At 33.6% G+C, this 15643-nt stretch overlaps 1 protein-coding gene across 1 annotated transcript; it reads right to left on the reverse strand.

Moving 5' to 3' along the window:
• Positions 1-1714: 1714 nt before the first annotated feature.
• LOC117164241 (adenylate kinase isoenzyme 1) lies at positions 1715-3009 on the reverse strand. Its single transcript, XM_033347175.2, has one exon. It carries the CDS (start codon positions 2735-2737, stop codon positions 2159-2161), a length of 579 nt encoding a protein of 192 aa, XP_033203066.2. The 5' UTR covers positions 2738-3009; the 3' UTR covers positions 1715-2158.
• Between the last annotated feature and the right edge of the window lie 12634 nt (positions 3010-15643).

Genomic DNA, 15643 nt, shown 5'->3' on the forward strand with positions numbered 1-15643 from the left:
CCTACCTGGTAGTGGTTGTGTTGATGGTGGTACTGGTGGTAGTGGTGGTGAATTCAGCCGGAGGGGTTGCTAGGTCCGCCATGCTGGATTCCTACCGCTGAACGACCCTGTGGTTTTCCGGTAATCGTTGCCAGGGATGCAGCCAGACATTTCTCACCCCTCCACGTGAACCCTCGAGGAACTCGAGACCACGCCCCATAGCTCGAAGGCGGACCAATGACGCCTGGACGTCGCGACGCGGCCGTCCACCAATAGGATTACCCTCTGATACGGTCTTTCGCTTGTCAATGACTGCTGCACGACCACCCTCACCTACCTCTCGCTGGGGTGCTTTTCAATTTCGGGCCCGCACCCTCATAAACGCAGCCAACCACCCGGCCACCCACTCTAACACATTCGAGCGCTTCGATAGCCGGTCATATACACGACGGTACGCGAGCGGATGTGTGAACGTACGCTTTACCAAGCTTTCAGGGACGGATACAAAGCGGGTGATTAAAAAAGACGCGTCGTGTGACGATTCGCGGTAAGGAGTATCGTGAATCGAAGGTGAGAATCATTAGAAGAAATTGTATCTACCAGGGTAAGGGGCTGATATTTTTGATAATTGGAATGGATGGAAGGATTTTAAAAAATTGAAATAGAAAGATTGGTGGCTGGTTTATATTGTTTTGAAATATATGTGCATTTCAATTCTTTATTTTTTCTAGAAGTCTTAATTTCTACAATAATTAAATACACAACTAAATAATTCAGGGATAATGTATGGTTGTAGTTAGTAGGCAAACTGAGGATGAATTTTTTTAAAAAATTTCTTAAGATACTTACTTAATGTTTCTATTACATTGTATAATCATTCATTAAATAAAATGCTTGAAATTTTTGTCAATACAAATGAACATTTCTTTCAATTCATGAGGTAGTTTCGCATGTAATTTAACTACAAATGGTTAAATATACTTGCGCTACAATTATTAATAAAAAATAGGGTCCGTGCTTGTTTATTTATATCTGATAATATTTAATAACAATTCGTTTCAAATAAATTCTATATTTAAAGTATTTAATATAAGTATTTAAAGAAACTGTAGCAAACAATTATTGTTGCAAACTTAATTGCATTTAACTTTTTCTATTCCCTTTGCCACATAAAAATTTAATTTGCTGGACTTCGAAAAGTGTCTGTCCAATCATGACATGAGCACGCAGAAACTCGTTTTACCAGTCATCTGCCGAGATACGAAGGAGAATTTACGTGCAGATAGAGCAACGTAAAGTGCATACATGTTTATGAATATGCGCGACAAGCGAATCATGTGCACGCACACACTAACAATTGATACGAGAGTGAGTTGGGTCTTCGAACAGAAAGACGTTTCACGTGTGCATGTAGGCACATAAATAGAGGCAACCATCCATCTACTGATTAAAATGAGTGGAATCACATACAGGGATAAATAAATACAAACGCGCATGGCGAGTGAGAGTGCATGCCCATCACGAACATTTTTCGTGTGTACACTGGGGAAATATTCAGCCGACGGTTAGTTTGCCAATTATTATTTCAAATAGTTAGTTATTTTGCCAATCATACCCATTTATCTGTGGAATAGAAGTTAAAACTGCGTGAAATACATTTAGCAATTTGAAATAAAAAATGTTCCAACCTACAGAGAAATGAATTTTAATAATACTTCTCGTTATAATTCTCGAATGAAAGAGTAAAATACAGAAACATTTAATTCGTAATCATTATTTTACCAGACGATATATCGTTCGAAGGATTCTGTTATATTACTTATCGTCTATTTAAGCAGAAAGCCTATTCATATATAATGTAGCCTATTTCACCGTAGACTACATTAGTCATAGCGTTATTTATGCAATAACGTTCAAGTATACGCAGAGATGAATGTTCACGATGTACAAAAGGAATCACGTTTCCTGTCTAAATATTCTGCTCGCTAAACTGATAAAAGGATCTTCTAATTATAGCACGTCCACTACTAGCACTTAACACCTATATTACATCTGACCAAATTAAAAATATTCGGTCTAATATTGTTCCATAAAAGTTTCTCTTAAATGGCATATTAGTCTCATTTTATGTATAATATAAATTTTATGTATGATATAAATAGTTATAATACGAACTTTATTATTTCGAGGTTACTCTACTTTTAGCAGCATTCGACGTGGCTGGACGATTCGCTTCAAAGCCTGGAAATTCCACTAAAATGTTATCTATAGATTCGGATGCTTTCTCAAACACGGTCATCGTGTCAGGTTCAGCGTCGATCACCACCACCAAATTTCTATAGTATTTCACTATCAATTTGTTTCGTTTATGAAAGTCCTCGATTTGCTTTTTAATATACTCGAAATTAATGGACAATCTCTCAGTGGCTTTCACGCTTTTCGCCATTAACCGATCGCTCATCACGGAATTTCGAACGTTCAGCATTAGAACGAGATTGGGGCGACGCACTTCTTTGTCGAATAATTTTGCCTGACATTTCTCCCGGGGAAATCCGCTCACAATGAACCCTTTCTTGTCTTGCACATGTTGGAGCATCTTAGCAGCGATCAATTCCACTAATATAGCCGATGGCACCAATTGACCTTCCGACAATAAACGCGCCAGCGCGAACGCCTTTCCCGTTCGCTTCGACACTTCAGTTCGAATCACATCTGAGGATATTATGTCATCGAAACCGTACTTCTCTGCCACTTTCATGCATAGGGTTCCTGGAATGATCAATCACGAATTATCGAGAGTTGATTATAATTTCTATCACGCTTGCAATATTTTTAAAAGAAAATTTTCATGGCAAGATTGTTCATAACGAGGTATAGGAATTTCTACGAGGGGATATTTTAGAACGAAAAAAGTAGTAAAAGAATGAAAATCGTAGTAAATAAGTTTTCAGTTTTATAGGAATAATAATAAAATTGTTATTAAGCGTTCCTCTAGACATTTAAATTAATATTTTTGACAGATATATAATATTAAAATAGTGCTTTTATTACTCTCGTTATCAATCCTTTAAGTTCAGCGAATTCTTCTATCTTTTATTACAAAAATTTCTTAATATTTCAATGCTTTAAATGTCTTCAATTTTTAAGTTTTTTCAGTTTCGAACATTTTAATTTCTGCCTTCGAAAAATTGATCCCGTAAGACAAAATGTAGAGGTAAAAGTTAAAGTCAATGGCGTTATTAGGTTATACGATAATTGCACGACACTAAGTATAAATAAATTCTGTAACTTTTCCCAGCTCCCGGTCCTCCAATTACGAAGATAATCGGCACTCCTGATTCTTTAATCGCTGTGGTGTCGATACTGATACTTTTCGGAAGAGAAGCAGTCAAAGGATCAGTAGATTTCATACAATTTCCCATGGAAATGATCGTTCAGAATTTTCTTATAAGTTTAGTGCCACAATTTTCATTTATAACGACAAACGAAATACATCTAACTATACTATCTATTCGCTAATGTAGAAATATTTGATCGTATATCCGTTTCTTTGGAATCACGTTTTCTTCATTACGAAGTTTGTCTTGAACTACTAACGTACACAAGACGTGAACTCTTCCATGCTATTATACGATTAGTCCGTTTTCTTGTAACACACAATATCTTCTTTGCAATAAAATTAGTTACTTTTTATATTAAAGAAAGTTTCGAATAAAATATGCAGTATAATATAAATAGTGTATGGCTACTAATATTAATCCAACTTTTTAAACTGAAAGAAAGGTGTCTCCTAAAGTCTAATTTAATTTATCGTGTCTGTAGCAGGATTCCTTCTTCACCGATTTTTGGTATTTCCTTTCGACCGAGATAAGTGTGCTGTGCTTTCGACAGACATTGACTGTTCCGATCGATTATACTAAGATTCCTACATTTCTGATGGTAGATAAAATTGATCATCAGTGTGATACTTTATCGATAAAATAGTCATAACAAGAATAATAAGCCAAAATCAATATACACTATTACATATTAAAAGAATATTATTTGTTGCACATACATAATCAATAGTTTTATGAATTTGTCGCTACTTTGTACACATATACTTCGATTCGCTATTATGTTAATCGACTTATGGTTAATCAGCTTATAAACGTTTGAATCTATAAATTTCTCACAAGTTCTTCAATATTAATAATCAAAAATATTCCCAGTGGAGAAGAACATGGTTCGAAAGATTCTTTGACACGCGTTAATTCAAACAAATATCAAAATACCAACGTCGCTGTCTAAATTCAGATTTCAGTGAGAATCCGTGTTATCGTCGCGGGTGGTCATTCGAAAAATGTTATTGTACTTTTATCTCCAAAATTTTCCTCTAAGCGTGGAGAATAAATTATATAAATGAAAGTCTATTTCGGACGAAACATATTTTTTCCAACATTATCTACTTACTTCCCTTCGACACGAAAGAGTCGTAGGAAATAAATTTTGGGTCCATAATTGATAATAATAGAATTCTGGGATTTGGATTTATGTATTTTGATAACTAAAAGTTTCTGTTATTCTGTATATTTTTACGAGACGTGTCTGGTGTACCATGAATTTTCAGAATCAATGGTCTCTTACCTTACATAATCGCGTTCACTTTATAAAAGGACTAGGCAGATTAGAAACAATTCTTATCCGATTTGATATGTAGGGCAGCGTAAACGATATCGTTCTCGATACTCGATATATTAGACAAGTGTGAACTCTAAAAGGATTAGAGATCAAGTTTCGACATTGTACCACGATGATGAATGTTCGAGTTTCACCAACTAATTTACGATTAATGTCAACTTAATATTAACTTACATTAGTATATATAATATATATAATATACAGGATGGTTGGTAACTGGTGGTACAAGCGGAAAGGGAGTGATTCTACGCGAAAAAAGAAATCGAAAATATAGAATAAAAATTTTCTTTTTAATTTTTTTTTTCTTAAATTTTTCTATCGAGACAACGATCTACAGTGAGATCCGTTATAACGAGACGTGATAAAGTGCACGCGTACCGAGCGAAAATTCAAAGTCGATTTTCTCGAAAACAAAGCCTCAAACGAAAAATTTTTATTCTATATTTTCGACTTCTTTTTTCGCGTAGAATCACCCACTTTCCGCTTGTACCACCAGTTACCAACCTCCCTGTATATAATTACTTATATATCTAATAATTATAAATTAATATATAAATATAATTAATATATAAATATATATAAGTATGTTAATATATTATTATTAATATACATACATTTACGGAATGAAAATAAAAGTTTTTACGAATTTCAAAGTGCAGAAACGAGTAATTGATATTCTTTTATATCATTAATTATATTATCAGTGATTCATTGCACAGATAAAAATTACTAAATAAAATTATTAAAAAATATGCCTTTATTATATATTAAATAAATCTCCATCATTTTTCTATTATTTTTTCCCTCTAATCTTCAACTGTCATTACAAACTTTTCCAAACAATCCAATATTTCACACTGATCGGAGGAAAACAAACATATCATAGAGGAAATGATAAAAATTCGGGTTGTCCCAGTTTTGAGATGATAGAACATTTTAAGCTAAGGAGGGCAATGCAAAGAGGTGCATAAACACGCGGTTCTTTCAGAGTAAAATGATCGAACGCCCGAGGCTGTGTTCAAGGTGTTACTGCTCATGTACCGCAAAGTTACATAAAAGTTACATACTTGGACGATCACGTTGGCATACGATAACGTGTGCATACATACCTGATTTATCCTCGCACTTAGTTCTTCGCGGTTTGCCGAAATTAGCACCGCGCAATCAACCACCGTCCTGTCCATAAAGCGAAGTTACGAAGTTCCAGTTCGCATATGACTTTTGCGGTATCGTTGATGATTAATCACGTGGCCATACGGTTGCCGTATTCACGGGATCACGATGTTCTTACCAAAGTACGCGTACCTGCGTACTTTATGAATATTTTCGCAACAAAAATTTCACATGTACGATTAGTTGAATGACGTTATTGAAAAATGAAACGCTTCGGTAAAAGTAAATTAATGTAAAATTGCGGGCTGATGAAAGATCAAATAAATGTTGAGTTTATAAAATATTCTAATATCGCGAGGTATCTTTAAATTAAAGAACTTTCTTTTTATATTTTTAATTGATATTAGCTCGATTGTTACAGTATGAGTCAGATCGCTGATAAATAACTAATCAATGAAAAATTAATTAGTAAAGAAATAAACAATCATATTTTCCACTATTTTAGCAATTTTATTGGCCGTGCAAAGGTCAGGGTTGAAGTATGTTCCGCCTTTCTATCTGTGGACAGATAAATACTCCTATTTAATACGCAAACATATATCATCCACAGTAAGAAGATGTATCTACTACCTTCTCCAAGCCAACATAGCAAAGAAACTACACCCTGCTCGTACATGTATGTACTATACGTACATGCGTAACAGATATCCATAAACTATTGATAACATTAATCTTCGCAGAGCACAATACGATTTTGAATACAATCAGACCACGGCGTATCTCCTCGCCGTGCTTTATTGCCCTTTATCATTTGCAAATTCGCGACGTCCGGGAGAGAGGCCAAGATATCCGTACTCTCATCTGTTACCAGCGCAATAAACTGCCAACTATATATAAATGTATATATATATATATATGTATATATATATATATGTATATGTATATACATGTATATATATATATATATATATATATATATATATATACATATGGCTGTATCGCTTTTCGAGATACAATGTACGGGCGAGATTGCGGATTCTCGCAAAACTCGATGACCACGGAGACATAGAACGCTACTGATAAAGTGATACAAACGTATCTACACACACCATGGTCTATAAGTATTTGAAAGTTTCCTGCAATTCGATCGAAAGATAAATACTTTCGTTATATTTTCAAAGTTATGATCGGAGAATGTTTCTTCACTGTTACAATTGGGATCAAATAAAACGACAAGAAATATAATAGAAATAAAGTAATAATAAGATAGTTGATACTTCATAAAAATATAAACTTTTAGAATGTGGCTAGAAACATGATTCAATCATTTTAAGACTTCGACGTTAAACAGTCTTGTAACTTTTATATAAATTCTCAAATTAGGTGTAAGTTAACGTAATCACGATAACCGTGACTCATTAAAGTGCTAATGAAATTTTAAAATGTTTTACATAACTCGTACAAAAGTTCCCTACGATAAATATCCAAATACTTTCGTAAGTCACTGTGCTTATGGGCGGTAGCGTAAATACGTAGAGACGGAGTTCACAATGAGGAAATCGTATATTAGATTGACTAGAAAACGGATTAACGGAATACGATCGAGCATAGTTGAATTGAATTGATTTTCTTTCGTATGCGACGGGTTAAGTCTATTAACGTCATGCTGGTTACCGTGACTTGTTTCATAAGTCATAAGCCATAAGCCACGCTCCGATAACATCAAATCCAGCAATAAATTAGGACAATCATAAAAAATGGACACCATCGTTTGATGATGTTTATACAAAGAAAAAATCTTGTTTGTCATTAGAATGTGAGTTCACGATGCTTGCAGCAGCGGAACCAGATATGTAGACAAGAATGGGTTACGATTAGAGATTAGAAAACTCGAATGCCACAGATTAATATGGAAATAGGTTGCAATTAGAGATACAGAATTTAAAATCCTCTTCTGGATGTTGTGGTAAAACTGTTTGAATGTATCCAAAGAGGAAATTGATAAGTAGATGGAGTAGAAAATTGATCGTTACTGAGATAATAATATTCTAGGAGACAAGGAATGATTATTTTTATTGATTGCTGGAAAACCTAACTCTAGATAGAAAAATGGTATTATACAGAATGAGCAGAATATATGTAGACATTTAATTTCATAACCCCTTGTAACCCTTGTCAGCGTTGATGAGATTAATAACGCGCAAATTGTCATTTGGTTTTCTTTTTATCGATAAAAATAGAAGAGGGAAAAAGGATGCTATATAAGTAGATCCGTAGATATATATAATCTTCCTCTTTTGTTTAAAAAATCTTCACTGTCAGAAAGTGCTGAAATCGTTGGTTAATATTTAGTTTCAGAAACAAGATTCAAATAGAAATAATTAGTCAGAATTTTTGCAAACTACAGCGAATTATTAAATAAATGTTTATCCAGATTTCAAGCAAATATTAGTCTCTATTAATATTTAAAAAAATCTTTAATCACATTAATTTCTTGTTTTATTATTTTTGTTTGTTTTATTTTTGTTATTAAATAATTTTAGAATATTTCTACGAAACAATCAATTCTATTTTTAAAATTCTGTTTCAAGTTGGAAAATACCAAGGCCGAAGGAGAGTCTGATTTTATTCAGAACCAAAACACTGATATACTACTATATAATTTACTGTAACGAAAGAAAGAAAAACATAAAATGGTAATGAGTCGTTTATTAATCTCGATGAACTTTTTATTTAGATTATTTACGAAAGAACAGACATTCTATGAATTATTGACATAGAAAACCATTTCGCTGTAATTGATTCTGCGTTATAATTATCGAATATCGGGGAATGCGTTGAATGTGAAACTATGGTAGGTAGAATGTGCTTAAGTTTCTATCGGGAATCGATATCTTCCGTTTCCATGCTGGGATCGTGGTGTGTCCAGATTGAATCTAATGATTCCAGAACAGGTTACGCAGCCGCATTCAAAGGATCGAAGCGAGGAAGACACGGCGTTGCATTAACTTTTATCGGTTATTCCTCTAAAATTATCGCGGCCTGTAATTTCTCAAAACGAGCTTCAACGATTCTCCAGTCGTTTCATTGTGATAGAAATACTTTGGTTAACCGTACAATCGTTGATGATGAAGAAATCACGGTCTCCGGTGTGTAAATTAAATCGAAGAATGTTCAGGTTGATGCAGGAAACGAAGATTATTATAATCATCTTGTGCTTCACCGTATTTTTACGTATGTTATTTAATTTCGAGTTACCATCAAAATTTATAGTAAGTAAAGCACGCGTTAATTTTATCTAGATTTTATCGTGAAATTTGTTGAAATCTTCGAATTGCGAAATAGGAGGATGTTGAGCTCGGTATAAGGAGTTGAGATTATTGTAATTATCTAATATTTTATCATATCTTTACATATGAGTCATTCAAAAACCGTATTGACCAATTCTATAAATTAAAAAATAAAAAGAATGATGGTGTTACAAATGTTATCTTTCTAAATTTAGCATGAAATTTACGATTATTTATATACCATCTTTTCGTGATAAATAAGTTTGTGGAAATAAGTAAATTATTTTTTGTCAAGTTGAATAATTGAATACTAATTGAATATCTGGATAATAAAATTAAGGAAATCCATTAAGTTTATCTAGATTTTATGGCAAATTTTTTAAAATCTTTGTATTGCAAAAGGTAATACCGCACGTAAAATAAATTTGTCACTTTTCCCTTTCTCTTTGTGTTTTCACAGAGGTTTTCCTAGATCTACAATACCTAATGGTATTAATCAATGTTCCATTTAGAGCGCCTATTGTACCATCGAGTTGGTGGAATTTATACTAAGGAGACCTTATTCTGCCACGATCAATAAGCAACATAGCATAAATGAAGACAAATAGTTGTCACGACCGGAGGTTGAAAGTAGAAAACGTAATACAGAAGCTGGCGCTGCTGATCGAAATTCAAGGATCGATTCTTTAACGGTCATGTATCTAGATTTTAATGTTCGGAATGAATAGTGGAGAGATACAAATATTTGACATTCGCATCGATCAATAAGAAAAGCAACAAGTCCGCGGTATAACTTTATACTAAGTTTCTCAATTTTAAAACGAAATTACGTTTGATATTATCTTTGATATCAATCTTACTAAACTACATGCACTTAATACATTCACTAACCTAAAATTTAATATCTTTCTAATTTACAAATATTTCTTCTTAACTCTCTTCTTTTTCAAACATTCTGATTAATACTATTTTTTGTTGATATTAATTTTCATTGGATTAATATAAAATTTATGATTTTAATATAATATAAAATTTAATATTTCTTCGATTTACGACTATTTTTCTTATTTTTTCTTTCTTCCTTAAATAGTTATACAAGATTTTAATTAATATTTTTCCTAGTATAATACCATACTTGTAATCCATTGAAAATCCTTCACTAAAAAAAAAAAAAAAAAAATTCTCACGGTGCTCCCCAACAATTATCACATTCTTTCTCTTTTAAATTTTCTTAATTTTCTTATTTTCCATTTTCACCGACAATACCAACCACTAATCACACATTCCATTAGCAGCAGCTACCTAACAAACATGGTACATCAGTGATGCAGTCACCTACTGGGATGAAGAAACAATCGTCTCATTTTCTTTTAAGTGCAGCCATGAAACGTATTATTACACTAATACAGTGAAACATGAATACAAGTTGTTAATAAACAAACAATCGTGACCTGTTGGTGTAGGCTGAATTACTCAAGAAAATTATTCGGCACGTACGCACGACTTCTGTTTTGATCTCGCTCCATTCGGCACGATATCTAATGTTTCCTATTAACGTTTTACAACTCAACGCTGTAATTATTATCAGTCGTGTATTTTACATGGTCCTACGAGTTTGCTTTCACTGCGTGCTTTCGTTTTTACTTAATGTCCCGTTCCTTTCCCCGCTCCCCCTGTTACCAGCCGTCTCGGTAACGATTTATGTATATGTCGATCGATCCCCGATTTTCTGACTCTGCTGCTTTCCTTCCGCGATGTATCGAACAAATTTATTCCTGTAGCAATTGGTTAACGATTGAGAAATAATTTTTACGTGATACGATTCCTGAAATGATTCGATCGAAGCTTCCTAAATGTCAGAAAATGATAAGCAAATTTAAATTTCAGGCGATATTGAAGAGGATTGATTTGGTAGATATCAGGATATTTTTGGTAATTCATTTCAATAAAAATTGTTAAAGGGTTAGATTTAACATTATGTCATAAAATAGTCAATTTTTTAATATCGTTTGAAGCAAATTTTTCGAGATAAGAAGGAACGTTTTGCAGTACCTAATTATGGGGGAATATTATACTTTATTTTAATAAAAATTTTTACGGCGTCAAACTTGACGTGATGTTACGAAACCAGCTATTTTAGTATTCAAGATTGGCGAAAAAATCCATATATTTATTTTAAGATTCTTGGAACTTGGAAACTGGAATAAAGTGGCGTGCCGATCAATTTAGAAATTGCAAAAAATTTGAATTAGTACTCTAATTGATTCAGAGTTCTTGAAAGAGAAAGAGCTTCGATGTAGAGGCGTTTTAAAAGCATTTGATCCTACTTTGATTTATTTGAAATTCTTGGAGCATGGGCAACGATATAATTTGTCAAGCGTATAATTTATGTACAATTTAAAGAGCAATATATATTATATTTTTTCATAGTCCATTGGACATAATGGTTCGACTTGCGAAATTTGATTCGTAATAAGCATATGACAAATTTCGCTATAAAAGTCTGCGTGTTAGAAACGTATGGATAACAACTGTCGATTAATAAGTTACAACCGTGAAACGACACTATATCACAAATGCTACAGACAAGAATAAAGGATAAAGTCTACTGTACTCATATCTATTTATAAACAAAGTCCCTGATATTTTTAAAGAATACATCTTACACTGTCTTGTAATGAAAAATTGACCATCTAAGACAATTATACATTATTTTATCCTTCAGTCTCTAAATATTTTTTCAACAAATATTCTTGTGAGTCACTATTATAATACATAATGTTGCAGATATTCGTTTAAAAATTATCACATTGCAATTGCTGGTAAAAATTATGAAAAATCATGACAAATAATCATTAATATTTATAATTCCCTACGCTTCAACTGTACCTTCAAAAATTCTTTACTTATACCGTTATAATACAATATAAGAAATAGAAAACATTCGCATGGATCACCCTGTAGGCAGAGCACGATTGTGCAGAAACGTCGAAGCTTAGATGGGTGTGTTCCTTTCTCTCTCCCTTGCGTACGTATATATCTTCAGCCCCGATCTATTTGCCGAACCACTCCTATCGATGTATCACCGTGCACTCGACGCTGATGCAACTCTATTAATGACGCTAAATGGCGCTCTCGGCATCGACGTCACAAAAGTAGCACACGCCCGACGTGATGTTCAACCAGGGTAATCGTATATTCGTTAAAATGCGGTTTCGACGTGAAAGCGCCTCCAGGAATTTTCATGCGATCGATCGAGCCACCGTTTCTGCAAAGATCGACGACGTGACGCAACTCTATAGGCACAGGTTACGGGTCAATTCTTTTCATTTTGACGAGAAGCCAACAACGTGTCCTGATTTTCCGGTTGAACGCTGCTTTTATAAAAATCGAATCACGACAGATATTTCTAAAGAAATGTTTGATTTGAAATGATCGAAAAATAAGCGATAAGAAAACTTTTGGAAAGTGACTTGAGAAATCGTCGTGGGATCTTTGAAGTCGCTGATCTTTAATGTTGATCCGCTATTTTCTTGAGGAATTAACAAGAAATATGTCTTTTCCGTATTTGTAAAACATCTAATAACTTCGAATATCTTATTTCCAAATTTTAGGTTGCAAAATATTAAATGTTAAGAGGATTAGAAGATTTAGTGCACAAAATTTACACTGTGAAATTAAGAAATAATTTATTTCGTGATTCGTTTACTCGTTGAAAGCATACGGAGTTGAATTTTGATGGCTTTTGATTATTGTAATTCGTGAGTGGAGAATATTTCTGAGGCGCAATGATTTAGAAGACCCTTCCAAATGATGCCTTGTGTTATAAGAGTTTATTTTCAAAAGTATCTTTCAAAGTAAAGATTGTAGATTTAAGATTGTGAAATAATAAGGGATTCAATTAATGGCAGGGCGCAAACGTTTTGCTTAAACATTCAAACTGTTCTCACATTATTGATAAACCACTGAAATGTTTAGATTGAGCTCCCTATTTCCTACAGTTAGGCTAGAGAACTATGAAGGTTCGCTACTCTAAAGCAGTATTAATACTTTCAGAACAATCTAAATTATAGTCACCTATTAAAATTTGACGAGATAGTGAAGTGGTTTAGATGTTTAAAGTAGATTTTATTTTATTCTGAGTAACAACACTGCAAGTGAAACACGAAGAATGACTTAATAATAGTATTTACCTGAATCTATAACGTTGTCGGTATCAACACTTACCACGATACTCTAAAACAACATTCACGTATTTTTCAAACTCTAGTGAACATGATTATCGTTTCACTTATTATTTTATATCTCAAATAAGGTAATTTTTAACTGTTTCCACATTTGATTATAATGTTTATTTAGTATAGTGACATTCAAGCACGGAAATTTTCTTGCACAAAGATGATTGACGTTGTTCCACGTAGCTTGGTCGTGTCGCATTGAAAATACCTTAGATGTTTAGGTCATCGCCTAATATTAAACCGCCGTAGCACCGATTGAGCCGTTGGTAGAGCGGATTTTAGCGATGAATTATGCCTGGGATGTTATTAACGCGTATGAATTGCCCGTTTATTTCCACGCGTTAATAAATAACAGTCAGCGAATCTTAGAAAAATTGGAGCAACCACGGATGCTGCATCGCGTCAAGATATTTCTAAGCGCGTTACGCTGATAAAAGTTGTACGGCTCGCCGGCACAAAGAAACTATTTATGCGATTTGCAAGGTAAATTGCGAGCAATTACTGCAATCTGGGCTTCTGAATGATACGTACGCGGTTGCAGTTTATGTCGATCTACCGGATTCATCGTAGAAATTGAAGCTGCTAATCTCGATGTCCAAAAAAATTGCCTGATTTCGAGATAGCTATCTCGCGAACGGTAGTTACGATTAAAACGAATTGAGTGTCCCTCAAGGTATATGATGCTGGGTGATGATGCACGTGTTACTTCTTTGACAGACGAGTAAATTTATACAAAGTGACACTACTGTCCGAAAGTAGCCGAACATTTCAACATTTGCTTTCGATAAGATGTATTTTAATCAAAAAATTATGGATAAATCCAATCGCAATAATTTTTTTCTTTATAAACATTGGATTGCAAATTTTATGCAGTCATGAGAAATTTAAATGTGCAACGATGTGCAGAGTATAAAGAATACATTCCGACACCGTATTTTGCTCTTTCTAATGAGGAAAAGAGGTCGTACAAGCATGGATCCCAAAGAATGTGTTTCTTTTTAAATATACCAGTCGGTATAGTCATTACAGTGCGGTGGATTATAGTAAAGAGCAAGGAGCAAACATGAATTGCATAATGAAAGCTTCTGCGAGAATCGTCAAATCGTCTTGTTTAAAAGATGGCGCCTAGCTTATTCTATTAATGGAACCTCCGTCATTACACTAATTTACAACATAATAAATTACACGCGTTATCACTGCTTATCGGTAAACAGTCACCGGCGCGCAATCTTGAAGAATTTCTGGAAGAAACGAAGACGATGGATATAAAATGTTAATTATTAGCATTCAACTTGACTACAAAATGTCGGATAGTTAATAGCGGTTGAGACAATTTAGTGTCAAAATGGAAAGTTAATTTATTAACTAAAAGTTTGTTAGCGAAAGGAAGATTGTCTGCTAATATTTTGCACGTTCAACGTCGTGTTCAGGATAATTTAAAATATTTATCTTACGAGACATGACTTCGTTATCAGGGATCTCTCGAGTCTTGGTTAATGCAATATTGACGTATTTAAATTATTACGAATGTTTTGAATGACGATTCGACATTTAGATACGGTAGGATGGAAGCAATATTTCGTGATCGACGTGGAGCACAGCTCGCTCCTGTTTCGTTCGTTATTCAACGTGTAAATCAATCGGTCGTTCTCGCTTCAGTGGAACAATTGTGACGTAACATTAATGATCCAAATGGATCGTGTCATCGAGTCAACGACACTGCCCCTGTCGAGATGATAAAAAAGCAGGTAGCTACTAGGTTTACTATGCTATAATTATATCCAACTGTTTTAATGCGATTTAGCAATTATTTTCGAGCAGGAAGAAATTTGCTCGGTTAAAAATATCGTGACACAAATATCGTGATTAATGGAGCAATAAAATAATTAATAAAATAATAGAGTGACTAGCAGAATAAGAGGATATTAATGATTAATCATTATAATTTATGATTGAGATTAATAATTAATGGATAAATGAAACTTGAGTTTAATGAGAAAACAACTATTAAATATTGTAGATTATTTTTTATTTTATTCACAGATTTTCTCTTATGACAACTTATGTGTAATACAATGTGCTGTACTTTCTCTAAACACATCAACTTTTTCCGGATTCAATTTTTTCCAAACTTTTCACGTAGTACCTTACAATTATCGAATAAGTATGTTACCATTAGACTATTACTAGAATCATTAAGTGTTAAAGGACAAGTTGAACACATGTTCGTAATCATAAGTACATATTTCGATTCCCATAAAGTTGTATTGCTTGTATCCAACTTGTAGGTATCCAGCAGCTTCTTTTAACACAGTCATTAAGCCGCCCCGATAAACAAACTAG

This window comes from Bombus vancouverensis, chromosome 7, assembly GCF_051014615.1.
Source record: "Bombus vancouverensis nearcticus chromosome 7, iyBomVanc1_principal, whole genome shotgun sequence".
Taxonomy (NCBI): Eukaryota; Metazoa; Arthropoda; class Insecta; order Hymenoptera; family Apidae; genus Bombus; species Bombus vancouverensis.

What these genes read in the sequence shown, in the direction of transcription:
- LOC117164241 (XM_033347175.2), bottom strand. Translation starts at nt 2,737, where the DNA reads ATGAAAGTGGCAGAGAAGTACGGTTTCGATGACATAATATCCTCAGAT.